General features: G+C 38.7%; 1 protein-coding gene across 3 annotated transcripts in view; it reads left to right on the forward strand.

The window, feature by feature from the left end:
• Window positions 1-18149, forward strand: part of znf618 (zinc finger protein 618) — a 58595-nt gene that overhangs the window by 37360 nt on the left and 3086 nt on the right. For all 3 annotated transcript variants that reach the window (XM_080017472.1, XM_080017474.1, XM_080017473.1), the window contains exons 6-12: window positions 73-153; window positions 10741-10830; window positions 11334-11420; window positions 11953-12030; window positions 13267-13311; window positions 14132-14209; window positions 14494-14652. In XM_080017472.1, the coding sequence (XP_079873598.1) occupies window positions 73-153; window positions 10741-10830; window positions 11334-11420; window positions 11953-12030; window positions 13267-13311; window positions 14132-14209; window positions 14494-14652 (618 nt within the window). The remainder of the gene's footprint in view (window positions 1-72; window positions 154-10740; window positions 10831-11333; window positions 11421-11952; window positions 12031-13266; window positions 13312-14131; window positions 14210-14493; window positions 14653-18149) is intronic.

Genomic DNA, 18149 nt, shown 5'->3' on the forward strand with positions numbered 1-18149 from the left:
GTTCATGTGGTGCATTCTATCATAGCAACGACTCGTTTTTACTGCGCCACACCTTCCTCTCTTACCTCACAGATCCATATGAGCAGGTGGTGCTGCCCATGGATGACCTCAAAGTTGAAGAGCCTGTGGAGCCATATCAGAAAATTGGACCAAGTAAGGATACATTTTGAAATTTGGAGTAAAATAAAATTAAAATAATAAAAATTTAATAAGACTATTTTAGTAAGTAAACAAGTATTAGTATACTATTTAAGAAAGAAATTACGAGAAATGGTTGAACTTGAAAGTGTTATACTTCCGTTGTTATTTTCTGTGCATTTAATGCCAAAGAAACAAAAACAGAATCTACAGTCATAATTGTTTTTCAAACATTATTAAAAATATCATCGCCGAATCTAACCTTGAACCGTGTACCGTGTGTTGTCCAGAACAGTGTTTGAGTGTATTTTTATACTCATCTTGGTTGACAGGGGGGTTGGTGGCGGCCACAAATAAGAATTTATTTTTTTTATTTTTAAAGTCAGGTCAGCAAAAGGACATTGTTAGTGGTTTTGAATAATTATTTCTGATTGACATCGCATGTTGGGATGTAACTCTTGATTTATTCTTACGCTTGTGCGATACTTCGTTTTATAATCTATATTTAAATGTTTTTAGATTTTTCACAACAGTTTACACTATTATGATCATTGTATCGGAACTGCTAATTTGACCAAACTTTCCTTCAATAGTCCCGGTGTCCTGTCCCAGGTGCCTAATGTAACATTCGTACAGTGAAAATAGTTTTATTTCTGAGGGCTTTGTTGGTATCATTCTCAGTCCTTCAACATAGGAACGGCGACGGTGGTTCTCGCGGTAGCAGTCGACCCCGCCCCATGAAAAGCTTTGCCACCTGGCATTTCTGCTGAATCTGTTCATATAAACAGAGACTGTTCATATTATCCTACTCCACAATCAAGTTCTTATTTGCTAGCGTCCATAAGATTTGGCCACCATCACAAGACCTAGAAGCACATAAGGCTGGAAAGATTTAAGAGAGTAGCTATAAACAACAAGCATGTTTTTCCTCTACAGTTTATCAAGTCTTGGAATACAGTGGCACTGGGGCGCCTAACCTTTTCATTTAGTGCACCAGCACATCATTTAGGTGCACCCAAAATATTTCACCCGCCCTTTTGGCGCCACAATAATAAATTCTAAGAGTTACCTTTTTTGTCAGATCCCGTACACATTGGTCGTTTCTAAGCACATTATGTAAATGATTGTAAAACCGGTTTAAAGGTGCAGATAAATGTTTTTCTTTATGTAAATCACAGCACACTCAACAAGAAATTGCGATTATCTCAATTGTTAAAAAAAACAATACTTAAAGTGCTGATGTTATAAAACTCAAATAAATGAAGTTCAAATAACTCACGTAGAATCTGCAATTCGAACAGACGTCTTTTTAAGTGTCGAGAACTGAAGAACTGAACAATCTGCGCTCTTATTGTAAGTGGGAGTTCAGTGGGAGTCTTTGGGGCGCCGGGCGTTTCGAGGAAAAATAAGTAGTAGTACTCACTGGAAGGGCAGTTGCAAAAAAAAAAAAAAAAAAACCCAGTGGAGAAGGATGACTCCCGGAAGAACTACAAACAACAAACATGGCTGCGCAGATTACGGGAGCTTTTCGATGCCGAGGATGAAACGATGCGTTTATTATTGCTCAACAACTAATGCTGCGTTCAGATGGAACACGGTAGACGCGTAGTGGCAACACTTTCTAAACGGCACGGGGGAGGGAAAAATAATAAACAGAGCAAGGGAGAGGCATGACGGCAAAACGAAAACAAGCGATATGTTGCTTTGGTGATGACTCCAATAAAAATATATGAAACTAACTTATTTGTGTCTGTTATTATATATAAGAACTTTAGTAATGTTTAGTAATTTTTCCAGCATCTCGTTGTCCATATCTGCACCAGACTTGATCTGCTACGTAACATCCGGCTCATTCCGTCGCGGCGGACGGCAAAAGTTTAAATATCCAATTCGGGCAAAGAAAGGTCCTAAATATTCCTGAATGCACCAACCAGGTCAGCAAGTCTTGCCTCAAACTTCTCCATTACGAAATGGATTGAGGAAAAACGCTCCTCGGGCCAAGTCACAAAATCTCCGAGGCGCACGCCTCTACGCATAGGTCCCCTCGCGCCACGGCGCCACCCCTCAGTGACGTCATTCACTCCACTTTTATTAAAGGAAATCCCTTTTAATTTGCATCCCTAGTCCGTGATCACACTAATGAACTGGGCACAGGCATTCTGGTTGCTAGGGAGTACCGAGAAGAGTACTTTCGAAAACACTCTAGCGACATTGCTGATTTTGACACTGTGGGTTAATTACTGTTCATTATTCACTATGGAACAATACACCACGATCTCAAGCTTTTTGTTGCTCATACTCACAAAAATGAATCAATTGAATCGTGTCCCGGAGCATGATTGTTCTACTTATTTCGTCACGCGTAACAACATTGAAACCAATTTGTTTGAATGGGGAGATTTTTTTTCAGATACATACACCAAAACACTAGATGACTTTCTAGGTCGTCAGATCGCTGTACTGTTCAGACTACACAACCTTCTGTCTTGTGATGGGGAATCTTGCAGTCTTGTGGTTTTCACACTACGTGACTGATCGGTGACAGGGGGGGGTCACACATTATAAGACCGTTCACCAGGAGGAATCCCTGACGAGTCTCCAAACTACGTTTTGTCACAAACACACGCCAGAAGTGACACCGGAAATGACGCGATGCCACGCGTGGGACAGGATTATACCCTTTTTCATTACTTTCTTGATCACTGTAAAAAAAACAAACTATAAAAGCAGAGTTTAAATTAGGTACGTTAAAAAACTGAGAGGAGAAAAGTAAAATAGGTATGTTGTGTGTTTCTGGCTGCTGCTCCATGAACTCCCGTCTGTCCTTCTCGACGACTCCTCTCGCTCCGTGTCTGTTCTCATTGGTTGTAGCTCGTTGCATCACTCCCGACTTGATTCTGACATGACCAGATATTCAACCTGCTTGATATCTCGCCCGTGTCTGGGAGTCATTGGCATGCGCTCGCTGAGCGTCCAGCGAGCAGTCGGATCACGTTGTGAGTAGTTCACACAAAACGTGAGCGTGCTATGATTTGCCTCCAATCTGAGGGCTTTGCTCGGCGATCTCCAAAAAACCCGTCTGCGAACGGAGAATCAGGCCAGAATTACGTAGTCTGAACTCTGCATAATCTGCCGACAGAAGTGCGCCACCACGGGGAAGTCATTTAAAATGCGTGGGTTTAAATTCCGTTATATCGCGAAATTAAAGCAGGATACTTTTCACTTTTTCTCTATTGAATGGTCTATTAAATTCAAGGTTGGCTGAGAATAGGGTTATAGGGTCATACCCTCAGTATAAATGTACTTTTAGAGAGATGGTAGTGTCAATAGGGGGCGCCACTTGAAATGGCCTAACCATATAATTCAGGGCTTTGCAAATTTCATATGTAAATTCTGACACAACAGGTATATTCCCGACCAAATAATACCCTGGTAATACTTGCATTTCGTTTTTCGCCCATATATTTGTTTCATTTTGTATAATACAACTACTTTACCCATGAGGCAATTGCATCAAGATGCATTACAAAATGGTGCGAAATTGTAGTTTGTATAGTTTTTAGAGTTAAGGTTTAGCATTTAGTCTTTCAAACGTTTATAAATAACTGCATAAATTCTACACAATCTATATAATAATTGTTTTTTCTCCTGTAGAAGCCGTATGATATCAACATGTTTTAAGAAAGCGTGTTTTATTTTTTTGTTGTCGTGGAAACTACACTACCCATAATAACAGATGTAACAACGAGGTCTTGGAGGAGCTCGCTGATACCATGGGAATGTTTAACGCACTGGCTGATGGGTACACAGACACCCAAATGCTGCTGTTATATACGATTAATTGTATCTGAGGGTTCAACCCTTTATCCCTTTTCTCTCCCAACCTTGAATTGAATGGACCATTACATGGAGAAAAAGTGAAACCAGTATCCCGCTTTTATTTCGTACAGGTCAGAACAAAATTTAAACTTATGCATTTTACATTTGAATACATCCCCGCGGTGGCATACTTTCGTCAGGTTAGTTTTAGTTTAGGAAAAAGTCTGACACTCATTCTGCAGGATACGATTCTCTAGATACGTTTTTTCATGCTGTTAGTCATGAAAATGTGAGACCGGGTTGAACAATAATAGAACATGAAACTATCTCTGAGTTCCAATAAAATAAAAAATATGTAACGGTCACTGAATTCCAATAAAATATAACATGTAATTGTTACTGGGTTACATTAAAATAGAATATGGGACTGTCACCAAGTTTCAGTAAATTGCAAGCTGTAACTCTCACTGAGTTTTAGTAGGGCACACACAACATATAACTGACATGGAAATGTCTAGTTCAAACTTTAATTAAGTCTCTTTCACATTTAAGTGCAAATATACAGTACCTTTCTATTATATTCATATGGTAAAAAAATCTATTATATTCTTATGGTAGATAAATTGCAATCATTGCAAAAAGATTTTTGAATAATAAATGACCCACTGTTCTCACTCTCGTTCACTGGAAGTCCTCCTTCGCTCACCGTGCATTCAACCAACTGAATCAAATCGAACGACTCATTTTACTGAGTGAGTCGTCAAGAACCGAGAGTCGAACCTTTCATCACGAGTAGGGCGGGGCCGGTTATTTCATAATCGGGCAATTAAATAATATCATGTATGCATAAACACCAAACAATCCCTCTAAAACAAAGCCGACCATACTTCTCCCCGCAACAATCGCGCCGTCCATGAAGTGCGCTGTCGTTGACAACACAACAGCATCGGCCTCTAGTTTGACCTATACCATATGGTTGAGGAGAAACACACTGATTTAATAAACGTATTATTGAAAATTATTAAATAATGTAGAATATTTAATTGAATAAGCACTGTAGCCTCGGGAGCGGCCAGCGGTGCACTGCCACCGGCTGCACCACCACTGGAGCGTACCATACCGTGTACGCAACAGTCATCGGACTTAAGATTTTTTTTGTGTGTGGAAACTTCTCCGTAAAAGAGGTGTAAAACTGCTGCGGAGCTGCAGCAGAACCATGTGTATATGCCCCCAGTTCTAATACTGAGCATTAAAAATTTTAAAATATTTGAATATTAAAAAATAATAAAGCATACAAATTCAAATATGATCATAGAAGAATATTTGCAGACCTAATGGAGTTTGTTTTCCTGAGACCAACCAACCAATGAAAAACTCGGTCATCAAAACGTCACACTCCTGTGCAAGCATGACGGCTGTGCCTTTAACACAGACCCCGTTTTTCGGCCTTGTTTTGCCTCTGGGACTACCCCTGCTGCCGGCTCAGAGGAGGATCAACAATGCCTCCCCCTTTCCTTGTTCATACCTTTTACGCAGAACAGTGAGGCGGAATAATAGCACAGCAATCCCACAGGCTGTGTAAAAGGGGCTTATGTAATAATAATAATAATGATAATAATAATAATAATGATAATAATAATAATACATATAGCTGCTGGCAGCAATACACGAGGTCCAGATTATTTGTTTTCGGTAAGTATTACAGTTTTCGTTGTTTTATGTGAAATGCATCACAATTTACTTCACATTTAAACAAACAAACTTTTTGGAGTCATGTTGTGTAGTTACGTCCATAGAAAATATATTATTTAAATTTTGTGACTGACCGTCAGACTGACCTGGACATGTAAACACAACATAGCTACGTCAATGTATTTTCATGGATCTAACTTCCATGGCATTGCGTATGAAGCAGTTCCAGTTCAACCAGATGTCCAACATTGATTTTGATTTGTATCAGACAGGTCAGCTCTAAATAATTGTTCCAAATAGCTGAATTTATAGTTTTGATATTGTTTGTAAGTTCAAAGTAGATTAATTAGTAAATTAGCATCGCAAAGGACTAAACAAGTCAGATAATTGTTATTTTTGAAACAGTTGTCCAAAACAGCTGGACAAAACAATTACACAAATATCACAGTATTTATAAAGATCAATTGCCAAATAAACAATAAATGTTATTAAAATGGCAAACCTAAGAAGATGAGATAAATGAAAAATAGACAAATTATATGAAATTGTCAAAGTAAACATATTTTCTTGAGTTAAAAAACTACATATAACACAATGTTTAGGAAGTGATTTTTTATAACGACAGTTTAAAATTCTTCATGTCTCTGGTCCATAAACTAAGCCATCTTAAGAAAGGTAAATAAAGAAATGATTCACCTTCATTTGGAGATAGTCAATAAACATGCATCATCATTATTTAACAGTGATTTCTTAAGTGCTCTATCAATTGGCGTAGTGATATTATATAACGCAGTCATAGTGATCTACACCCATACAGCCAGTGAATGGATCTACATATGTTATTTGTTATATTGTATGAAACATAATTTATCTTGTTGGCAATTCTGTTATTGCAGTATAATCTCTTCCTTGAACATTATCATTTATTCTACCAGTCTTTTTCATATCCCGATAAAGATTATTTCCTTTAATCACAACATCATCTAGGTCATTTTTTGTCCATGTGCAAACATTCTGAATCTTACATTTGACATTAACATCTTAAATTGAAAGTTTTTCCATTGCCGTTTTTTCAGTACTTCAGTACTTTTCTTTTGAATATTGTGGCTGACCTCTGCGACTGGATTTTTGGACAATGGCTTTTAAATTATCTTAGATCTTTGGTTATTTTTCGGCATCAGTAAGAATAACAAAAATAACTTATGTAATCACTTTGCATAACAATTGATAAAAAAAATATACGTACATGTTTTATGTAATTATTACTTCATTGTACTCTTTATGTTAATAATCTACAATTTTTTAATTCAGTTTAATAGATTACTTGTCTATATTGTAATGCTAATCTATGTAACTTTAACATTCATTTATAATTGGAATTTTTATGAAATAATTTGTCAAGATCACAAACACTTTCTGCCTTTACATGACAGTTTGTTAAGTTTAGGTGTAGGAAAATGTTTATGGGATGCATATTACAATAAAAGTATTTCATTTTTTATTTTAAACTATATGTTGTCATTGTTCTAAAGTACCTTGTTGCACTGAAGTAAATCCGGAGTCTCTGTGACGGTAGATGGCGTTGTCTAAATTATGATTGTATTCATGTATTCATGTCGATTTACGATAGCAGTCTAATTTATGTAATTTTTTTTACCTGGATTACATTTTCAGTGAGTTACTTTCCATGAAATACAAAAAACATTGCGGTATTTCTGTGGGTAATTACCATTGCAGGGCTTCTATTTTTCCCATGCCGCGCTGGATCTCGAACGCATCACTCAGTCCCACATATCAGTGTTTTTGAGGGACGCGCTGACACATTTATAAGTTTTTATTATTTTTTCAAATGAATCCCACAAAGTCATGTGGACCACTGATTAAAATATCAATCAAACCGATCTACTGACATCAACCAGGTAAGAAGCTATATAAATACACACATGAACTGATAGTTTGGTAACGTCTAAACACTGCAGAGTGACCGGTTCCACGGCGCACACTGCACAGGGTCCAACTGGACATTATCAATCGGAATCTGTCAATTTATGGTTAATAATATGATGACGTCATAAAGGGTTTCACTGTGAATCTCATCTTGTTCATTTTAGAACAAAACGCGTGACGTGTCAGTTAACCAAGACTGAATATTTCAGGTCAAAGTTGTTAGTTTTCACTAATACGTATGTTCACCGCTCCGTATGTAGATCGATTTGGACGAAATATTAACCACAAGATCCTTGTGACATAGCGGTTTAAACGACACCTCAACCGTGTTCGTAGCTTATGCCGAAGTATGTGTCCCTGATAGTTTTAGCCGGATTGGACATATTTGGGTGCTAGATGTACTGGCTCTGCTGTGTAGTGTGTTTTTTTGCTAATATCTGCTCAGTATGTTGACCAATTTGGATTAAAACTTCAACCACGAGGTCTGTGTGACAGCATTTCAAACAGGACGTAAACCATATTTGTGTGTTATGCCGAAGTTGGTGTTCCAGAGAGTTTTAGGCTTCGAAATTCAGAGAATTTCATCCCGAACAATAACAATAAGGGGCTGCCAACCTACGTGCTGAATCCAGCATAATAGCCTTGTAATAATTCAAACAACAACTAGGCTACTACTACTTATAATAATATGTATAATTATAATGCATGCATTCATGAATGGGTTCTTAGCACTGCGGGAAACGTAGTCACACCCAACCCCGCTCCCGCCTCAAACTGGAGATTGTGACCGTGCTCGTCTCCTTGGCACAGAACCTCGACAAAGTGACGTCAACTGAAAATCAAACAGGCCAGACATTTCCTTTTATTGCTTGCTTGTCTGTTTATTTAACAGGGACAAGTAGTATGAACAGGGACTGTCAAAGACCAGACGATAATGCCGCTCGATTCAGGTATTGGGTGACGATCGATCGGCACTGACGTGCACCGCAAACGATCAGAGCGGACGCCGCGCTGCAGTGGCGGCGATGAAGACGCAGTCTGCACAATTGTGGAAAAATGACAAATGTCAAATAATTTATCCAATCTTCTTCATTTATCTTGAAGACCCTCCAAACAACCAACATTTTCTATCTTTCGCTCTCTTGAGCGTCAACTATGTTACATTACGTTGGTATCGGGTTTGAGTATCGGAGCATTTTGAGTACATGAGCACAGTATCGGGCCCGATGCCGTATCGGTGGAGAACGGGTGGAACGTAAACCCGACCTGCGGCAAGGACTCGTTGCTGTAGGTCGGGTTTTCACCTGTTCTTTTCCATAAGGATGATCTGGGACTTAAATATAGAGTAACTCTTCTTCGGCTATATTATAAGCAGTGTTCAATTTTATTTTCATTTCTGATTCCTCACTGCTTGGGTTGGCTGCTGCCCGGCGCTGAAGCGCCGCGGAGGGGGGGGCCGCTCTGTCGGGCCTGTCTGCAAGATGTATAAAAAACCCTGCTCTACGCTGACAAAATAATTTACAGAAAATAAGCTGTGTTTAAACTATTTGTTCAAAGCCAAACATCTGCACACCCAGTTGGTGTTTGTTAAAAAAAAATTCTCTCCTTTTTTTAAAAATATTTATTTATTTTTTTAATCAGGCCTGCTAAATTTCAGGTTCACCACTGCGATCACTGAAATTGTTTAACAGTGGCACTTGACAGATTTGGTGGCACCCTGGAGCCCTGCCACAATTCAAACTCTTTCTGAAGAAGTGACTGATCAGTTACCATCTAAAGCTATTTCCCGTGCAACTTTGTCTGCTTTCGTGTGCCAAGTAAGATTCAAAGGGCCAGATTTATATTGCATATTCTCTGTGAAGCCTGATTTCCTTATATGCAAATTCCTGCTCGTAACTTCCTGTGCCAATGAGGCTTGGTTTGTGGTTGAGAGAAATGTCCATTGTCCTGCGAGCTGCCTGTTGTCAAAAAATGCCATAGCTTTTTAATTTTATTTGTCTTAAAAAAAAAAATAATATATATATATATATATAATGTTTAAAAAAAAAAAAAAAAACCTAAAATGTGGGGGTGTTTTTTTCAGTGGCTTCTGCTATCAACAGTTCATTTGAATAAAGCCTGGATTGAAAAATTAAATTATCCCTATATTGGAAAGGATGTGTAAATATGTCGGTTATCCGACAATTCTCAAATATTAGGGCGCTGTCCTCCGAACAAAAAATGAATTATGGTAATTTTTAATAGACTTTACAAATCATAATTATAAATAACGAGAATCATAAACATATGTTTATATGCCAACACAGCTCTCCGTACCATCCGTTCCTCCAAATAAAACAACTAAAAACAGCGTGTTTTTATTTGTTTTATTTGGCGGAACGGTGTGTTTTTAGTTGCTTACGCTGTTTTAAGTTGTCGTTGCGTTGTGCCTCGTTCCTCTGTGCGCCCGTGCGCCCCCCCCCCCCCCGTCAAATTCTGGCATTGAACAGCCCTAGAAATAACTAATAATAATCAGACACACAAAATAAATCCCCCATACAGTATGTCTAATGGACTGTCCCTCCCCCCCGCACGCCGGGATCAGAGCCAGAGTGAGGAGCGGGAGAGGACTCAGCAGGGCAACTGAAAACTTTCTCCAGAAATCCTTGAACGGAGGATGGAAGACTGTCAATGACGATAACTGAACAATGATTATTATGTTTATATTTCATATCTTCCCATAACTTTCACAAGCAAAAGAATGAAATAACAAAAATATATACACTGTATATATATTTTATTTTATTATTTGCAGTGATAACCGTAATGAGCTTCGTCGACCCCGGTTTTGGTAATCATCACATCCCTACATGTCGTACATGTCCCTATGAGTTGTATTTAAAAAATATGTTATCCAGCCTTTTTCTTTTACCATGCAACATATATATGTTTCTTATTACTTTTTCTTTTATAATCATTTTTTGACTGTTTAAACTCATAGTATTAATTGGTCAAAATTCTTATTGGCGGTTAAACGGTTAATTCATCCCTAATTTCAAAGGCCTTTATGAATAGATCACGTGGTTTTATCACAAATTCCTATCAAAAAAAACAAAGAAAACAAAGCTTGTCCTTGTTTTGTCTTTTTTTTTCTCTCTCTCCCAGAAACTGGTAGCTATGTATGTGAGTACTGTGGGAAGCAGTACAAGTATTTCAACCCCTACCAGGAACACGTGGCTCTTCATGCACCGATGGGTGAGTTTGTGTATTTGCTTGTTTATCGAGGACGGATGTGGCTTTTATTTTCAATTTGACGGCATTTACAATACCGGCGAAATTCCCCAATTCATGGCGCCCAATGCGATACCGTGGCAAAGATGAAAAAAAAAAAAAGTTCTCTAGCGGCAGGCCTTTCTTGTTCTGGGAAATCTAGCAACCATCACTTTTTATTCATTTTGGTATGCAATATCGGTTCTCGTGACATTTCAATTTAGTAAAGAACACCAACAAACAAAAGAGATATTTTGTGCTATTGCTGTTACCATAGTGATGTTGAAACCGATGTGTTTAATATGTATGTGTTAGGTATTCAAGATTTCATTATATATTACGATTAAAATGTATTGCTGTTGCTTGTTAAATGCATTTGGGTGATGGGGCATGATAATGTGAAAGCTTATTTTTTATTATCGAAAGAGAGACAATAGTTAAATTCATCTGACGATACTGATTTTGTGAAACTGTTCCGTGTGCTACAGGACGCTCTTACGACATCAAGCCACTGCGTGTCCACCAACGCGGGAGCATAGAAATAAGTAAATATATCCAAGCTACCAATGAAAAATGTGAGTATAACCATTCAAAATAAATCTGTGTTTTTAGAAAGATGAACACCATACAATTATACTTACATTAAAAAATACATTTTTGAGTAGTATATCTCAATTCCACCCTTTTTTCTGATTATATTATGATTGTGGTGAAGGGACAGGGTGATGCATTATTTCAGTCTGCTCAGTACGTTTCATGTCACCAGTTTTTTTTTTCCCTAGTATTTCAAAGCTATCTATCTTCTCTCTAATCTTTGGTATCTTTCACCTTATAACCCCCTCCCCCGCTATAGAAAACTATATTTAAAGCGTGGCACACACTCGCATCCGAGAAGTGGGTCAAAGCCATGAGAAGAAATTAGGACTGTATTTTAAATGTGGTTTGACAGCTTGGATCCCGGTGATGGATGTGTAATATCTAATTTCACTTAAAAAAAAAAAAAAAAAAAAAAAAAACCCAAACGTGGCCCCCTCTGTGCTGCTGTTCTTCTTGGCAGTCGTGTCACCTAATTGTTTTTTTTTTTTTTTATTGACTTGCTGTTTATAGCGAGTCCTTTCAGCCGCAAACTGGAGAGCACGATGCAGGCGAGCCTGGTGGACACAAACAGCTCGCAGAACTCCAGTGGTAAATACCGACAGGCTGTTTAAACTCTGTGTTTAATTGTCTGACCACTGTGTCTTCTTTTTTTTTTTTGTTTTTTTTTTTATCTCAAAAAAACGGTAAATCCTTTCTTTGTTAGCGTCGTAGACAACGGACGGTTGTTGCGTTGAGGTTTCAGCCGTTGTGAACACATGTTCACAATTGAATTAAATAACAAATCCTGTCATCAATATAAAAAATGCAAAAGCTGGTATGTTTCCGCCTTAAAAAGTCAAGTTCATTTCGAGATGCACCGTCAAAGACCAGCTTCGGATAAAGACGGGATGGATCAGAACACAAAATGATAATATATTCACCAATATCCGTGATGTGCAACTTGCATGTTTCTGCACAAATAGAGCGCACCGTGCCCCTTGCAGATCTCGACGGCCGACATCACAAGGCTGTCGTGCAACGAGAATATAAAAATGTCGGAGGGGCGTCGACAACACGGGGCGCTCTCTGATTTAGTTTATTTCTTTATTCCCAAATGGAATTTCTCCAAGGATTTTTCCATTAGCATTCACCGGGAGATCTGTTTACCACGGGGAGCTGTATACATTTACAGTTACAGTGGGAAATCTTTAGAAGAACCTCGGAATGCGTTTGCCGCCTGACTGGGAAATGTGGGCGTTTTTCCAATAAATCTACAGATTTCTGTTTTCTACGTTAACCAGAACATCCACTCCATCGACTATCAGGTATATACTGAAGCATATAGGAAGTAATATCCTCCAGTTTGTTTACAGGAATGTGTGGGTAGGCAGTAGGATGACACATTACATTGTGCCATGAGCAGGCGTTGTTGCCCAAAACAAATAAATATTCAAAAACTACTACACTTAATTATTATAAGGATAAACAATACTTTTGTTTGGCGAGATAATTGAGGAGATGTGTGCATTTCTAATCAAATTTTACATGATCAATTATAGGCCGTCTTTGCCTCGCCACAAAATGACTCATTTTGAGCAAAAATGACAATGCCTTTTTCTCACAAAGCTAAAAAAATGTTTCCAGTGTGATCAGCCTAAAGCACACTGAGACAAAACCTAGTCGCCATGGCCAATGACACTGGGAAAGCCTGGAAAATCTGCCGCAAATATTCAAAATTTGTTTTTAATGGATTTTTGGCTGCATTCCTCCTCCATATGAAATGTTTAAGGCCTTGGTTCTGCAGAGCCTGTCACTTGAAACTGACTCTCATTTCTTCATCCACAGGAACGCCAAGCCCCCTGGTGGCCACCTCCTTCTGTACACCTCAGAGTACGTCTAACCACTGAAAACACCAGCTACCCTTATTTCACGTCACCCTGATTATTTCATCTTCGTTTTTTTATTAATTTATTATTTATTTATTTATTTATTTATTTATTTATTTATTTATTTTTATCAATATGTTTATCTCCAACTCCTCATTAATGTACTCGGGAGCAGTTTATTCTTAATGAGCTCAGGGACAGTTCTAGGAACTCTGACCTTTGGTGTGACTATTTTTGATTTGCCTATCACGACTCACCCACTGCTTAGAATTTGGCCCTTGTATCCGGGTTAGTTTTTAAAGCTATCGGGTTTTTTTTTGGAAAAGCTGACAAAATATAATATGTATATATTACATGTATTGAGTGAAAATCTTGAATTTTTTTTTCTTCTTTAAAAATGAGAGTGCACAGTACTGAAAATTGCCAACTCCGAAAAGGTTTTTCTTCTAACCTTCCTCAAGTTAAATTCTAGGCTACCGTCTTTATATATCAAATAGACTATTGTATGAAATGTCTTCAGAAATACAATCTTCGCAGTCACGTCAATTTACTAAAATGTGCACCTCCCAAATTGGCGTCGGTCAAGCATATACAAGGAAGAAATATATTACATATTGGCTTCAATTACCGTTTTATTTATTTATTTCCCCCCTTCCGGGCAAGATGAAAGTGTCGGGGGGGGGGGGGTGTTTTTCCTCCGAGGATCAATAAACGGAGCGCTGTAGCGTGCACGTTTGACCACAAATTCCTTTGCATTTTTGTGGAGTGCCACTGACAAGAGTCAATTGCTTTTTTTTTTTTTTTGGGCCTTGTGATTTTTCTAGAACCCTACACTTGTGGCGCCTGTGGCATCCAGTTCCAGTTCTACAACAACCTGCTGGAGCACATGCAGTCCCATGCTGGTAAGTCCACTCAACATGGATGCATGGTAGGCTGCATAAAGGAGGGTTTTTTTGTTGTTGTTTTGAATAATAAGGTAAGAGTTTTCTAACGCAGGAGTTTGTCAAGTAATAGCTCGGTTGTGGTAGGAGTCATCGCTAGGGAGAGGAAGCAGGTATTCTCACTTTTTCATTGTGTTTGAATCATTTTTTTATTTGCTTTCTTTCCATTCATCACTTTAATTTGTCCATTCCCACTTCCACACGACCCTATGTTTGGTTAATGTTTGACTGGCACGTCTCCCCAGCTGACAATGAGAACCACACCAAAGTGGACTCCCCAAAGACCTCCCCAGCGCTGGGTCCCCAGGAGCAGCTGTGGAGAAGCCCTCCCGCTCCGACCCTTCCAACAGTCCAGATACAAGTCCAGCCTCATCCTCCACCTCAGAGGAACCACACCCTCACCCGTGAGTAAAGAGGGAAATGGCAGAATGTTTTGAGGATTTGAACATTTCTTGAGGATGAAGGGGGTTGTTTGGCTTTGAAAGATTATGGACTGGAAATTAAAAAAATGTATGGCTGTCATCTAATGACAGATGAATAGAAGTTGATCCAATTCAGTATTCAAATGGTCGACTCAGTCGTAGTATTCTTCACAGAACACGGCCAAAAATGTGTTCTAAAAAAGAAAAAAAATTAGGATGTGCACACGGACAAAACACAGCAATGTAGAATTGTAGAGAGTTGTATGAAAAACTGACATGTCTAGTCTGTCTAAATAATTATGTGAAAATACATTTTTAACAAGGAAAGTTCTCATACATCTGCTGTTATTGTTATGCAACTAACACCCACCCACTGTGACAGCTGTCACATAGGCTACAAATTGCCTAAACTTTGTACTTTTTTCCTTATAATTATATATTTTGCTTTGTACAGTTTCGTTGTCATGTTCATTTCACTTTCTAAAAAGAGTGATTCGGTGACTTACACCAGTCACATAGAAAAATGCATGAGCTCACTCAGAAAATGTTTTTTTTGGATAACATTTTAAGAACAAACAGGAGAGCTTTAGGGTGTTCAGGAAGTTGAACAACAATATTGCAAAGGTGCTCTTTCATGGGCGGCAAAAACGTATCAAAATGGCAAACAAAAAAACACAACTTTCTGATGCCACTCTTCTATCAAAAGGTTAAAGAGCCACCATTAAGGTGGCTAATTCATAGTGGAATTGTTAAAATCATATGCATAGAAATAAGGCTCTTGCCCTCGTGTAGAATCAAAAACACATTTTCAAGCAAGCAACGTTTTTCCCTTTTTCAGGGAAAACATTCCTCTTTTCAAAAGCCACCACCAGTCAATCTTTACTCCCGTGAGGAACCAGGAGACGGGTCAGACGGGGCGAGTCTGATCACGTCGCTGTAATGTAACCTGGAAGTATGTAGGAGTGCATGATAGTCAGCGTTATGTTAGTCGCTAAAATATTAGGACATATTGGAAACTCCATGCAGCATATTGTGTAAAATAAACTACAATACCATCTTTTAAATTGATAAAAATATTGATGCAAAATACTGTTGTGTCATGTGTCATTCTATAATGCTCTCCTTTAATTCTTCTTCTTTTTGACAAGTTAAAATCTTTGTTGGAAATACATACACACTGTATATTATAGCATATTTGAACATACCACTAGCTACTAGTACTATCATTGCATAATATTGCAAGGCACTATGGCTATATACACGGCACAATAATAATAATAATAATTAGTTACAATGATAATGATGATAATATAGTAATGATACAGGACCGCATAATTGTCACTTGAGGCTACATTTGAGGTTTTTTTTTATGCAATTTGAATCTGGGTCAAACTTTCTCAGTTATTTTTAACTTGTCTTCTAGCATAAGATGCCCTGTCTTTAAAAGTCAAAAATTAAACTTGGGCCACTTAATAGTCACCTTAACGTTTAGGTGAGTGGCGTTTTGTTGTCTGTCAATATATCTGACAATGATTGGAAGCTAACAGTGAATGACAGTAGTTTGGTTTTTCTATGTTGTGGTTTGCGCTTTTGTTTTGACATTTTTTGGCAGATTTATATGTTGAGTAGTGATTGACAATTTGTATGTATGTGTGTGCGTGTGTGTATGTGTGTGTATATATATATATATATATATATATATATATATATATATTTACACACACACACACACACACACACACACACACACACACACACACTCACACCCCGATCAGCCACAACATTAAAACCACTGACAGGTGAAGTGAATAACATTGCTCATCTTGTTCCAATGGCACTTGTCAAGGGTCGGGATATATGAGGCACCAAGTGAACAGTCAGTTGTTGATGTTGATGCGTTGGAAGCAGGAAAATTGGGCAAGAGTAAGGATCTGAGCCACTTTGACAAGGACCAAATTGTGATGGCTAGACGACTGGGTCACAGCATCTCCAAAACGGCAGGTCTTGTGTGGTGTTCCTGGTATGCAGTGGTGAATACCTACCAAAAGTGAACCGGCGACAGGGTCATGGGCGCCCACGGACTCATTGATGCGCATGGGGAGTGAAGTCTTGTCCGTCTGGTCTGATCCCACAGAAGAGCTACTGCAGCACAAATTGGCGAAAAGGTTAATGCTGCTACGATAGAAAGGTGTCAGAACACACAGTGCGTCACAGCTTGCTGCGTATGGGGCTGTGTAGCTGCAGAGCGCTCAGAGTGTCCATGATGACCCCCGTCCAGCGCTGAAAGCTCCTACAATGGGCACGTGAGTGTCAGAACTGGACCACGGAATAATGGAAGAAGGCGGCCTGGTCGATGAATCATGTTTTCTTCTACATCATGTGGACGGCCGATGTTAACAGAGTTTCCGTTAGAAAATATTGGTGCCGGTCAGTGTGCTCTGGAACATTTCAATTTCAAATATTGTCTACGTTTTTTGAGCTTAAAATCAAACGATAAGCAGGCTATACAGAGAATGAAATCATCATGGCATGTAGATGTATAATATTTTTTATTGAATATTCAAAATAAAATCCGTCAGTCCCGTCAGTAAAGGCCATGTTAAAAAATAAATAAACAAAACGTACGAATGTTTCTACTTGAAATCAAGTAATTGCCACTTAAATGAATGTTTCATTAAAATAACATATTGATCAAATCAAAAACTAAATAAATATGGCAGGTAGGTCTAAATAAATAATAAAGGTTGTGGTGTTGTCCATCTTCATGGGGGCGTTCTGTCGACATATTTTACACAATGAATATTCACCGTCTGCTTTGGGTCGGAACTTAAATATCCCAAAAAACAGCCAAACTATGGATGTGTGTCCCAACGACACATCATCTTTCCGCTTCCCCTCAGAGTTCTGGATGCTGTGACTCTTTCTCCACTCCGTGTGTCTGTCTACTGTGTTTACAAGCGCAACCTGTCCACTGAGGGAGGGGGCGGGGCTTAGTTCTATACCGACAAACGTGATTGGTCAGAGGCTAACGGTCAGCTTTAGATCGTCCAAACTGATTGGCTTTCCGTTGCAACTTGCCGAGCGTTGAAACGAACAGATCCACAGAATTTTCTATCGAACTGATCCACCCAGCACTAATTCAAATTGTGTTTGAATGAGGGAATCATTTTCACCCGACATTATGACCGGAGAGATTTAAATATGGCGGACTTCGACAGATTTTCCGGATAACCAGAAACGCTGGAGGTTAGGGTCCGATCCGATGGAGCGTCCGTGGGATGTGCTGGAACAACAAGCCCGATCGATGGAGGCCTCCAACTCACGACTTACAGGCCTTAAAGGATCTGCTGCTAACGTCTTGGTGTCTGTGTCACCGCTACCTTGCAGATGTGATCAAAATGTGCACGTTCTCAGACAAAATTGTAAAAAAATGTCAAAAAGAGCATGTACACACCGGGGAAAGATGACCGGGTCAGCGA

This window comes from Zeus faber (genome assembly GCF_960531495.2).
Source record: "Zeus faber genome assembly, chromosome: 17".
NCBI classification, from domain to species: domain Eukaryota; kingdom Metazoa; phylum Chordata; class Actinopteri; order Zeiformes; family Zeidae; genus Zeus; species Zeus faber.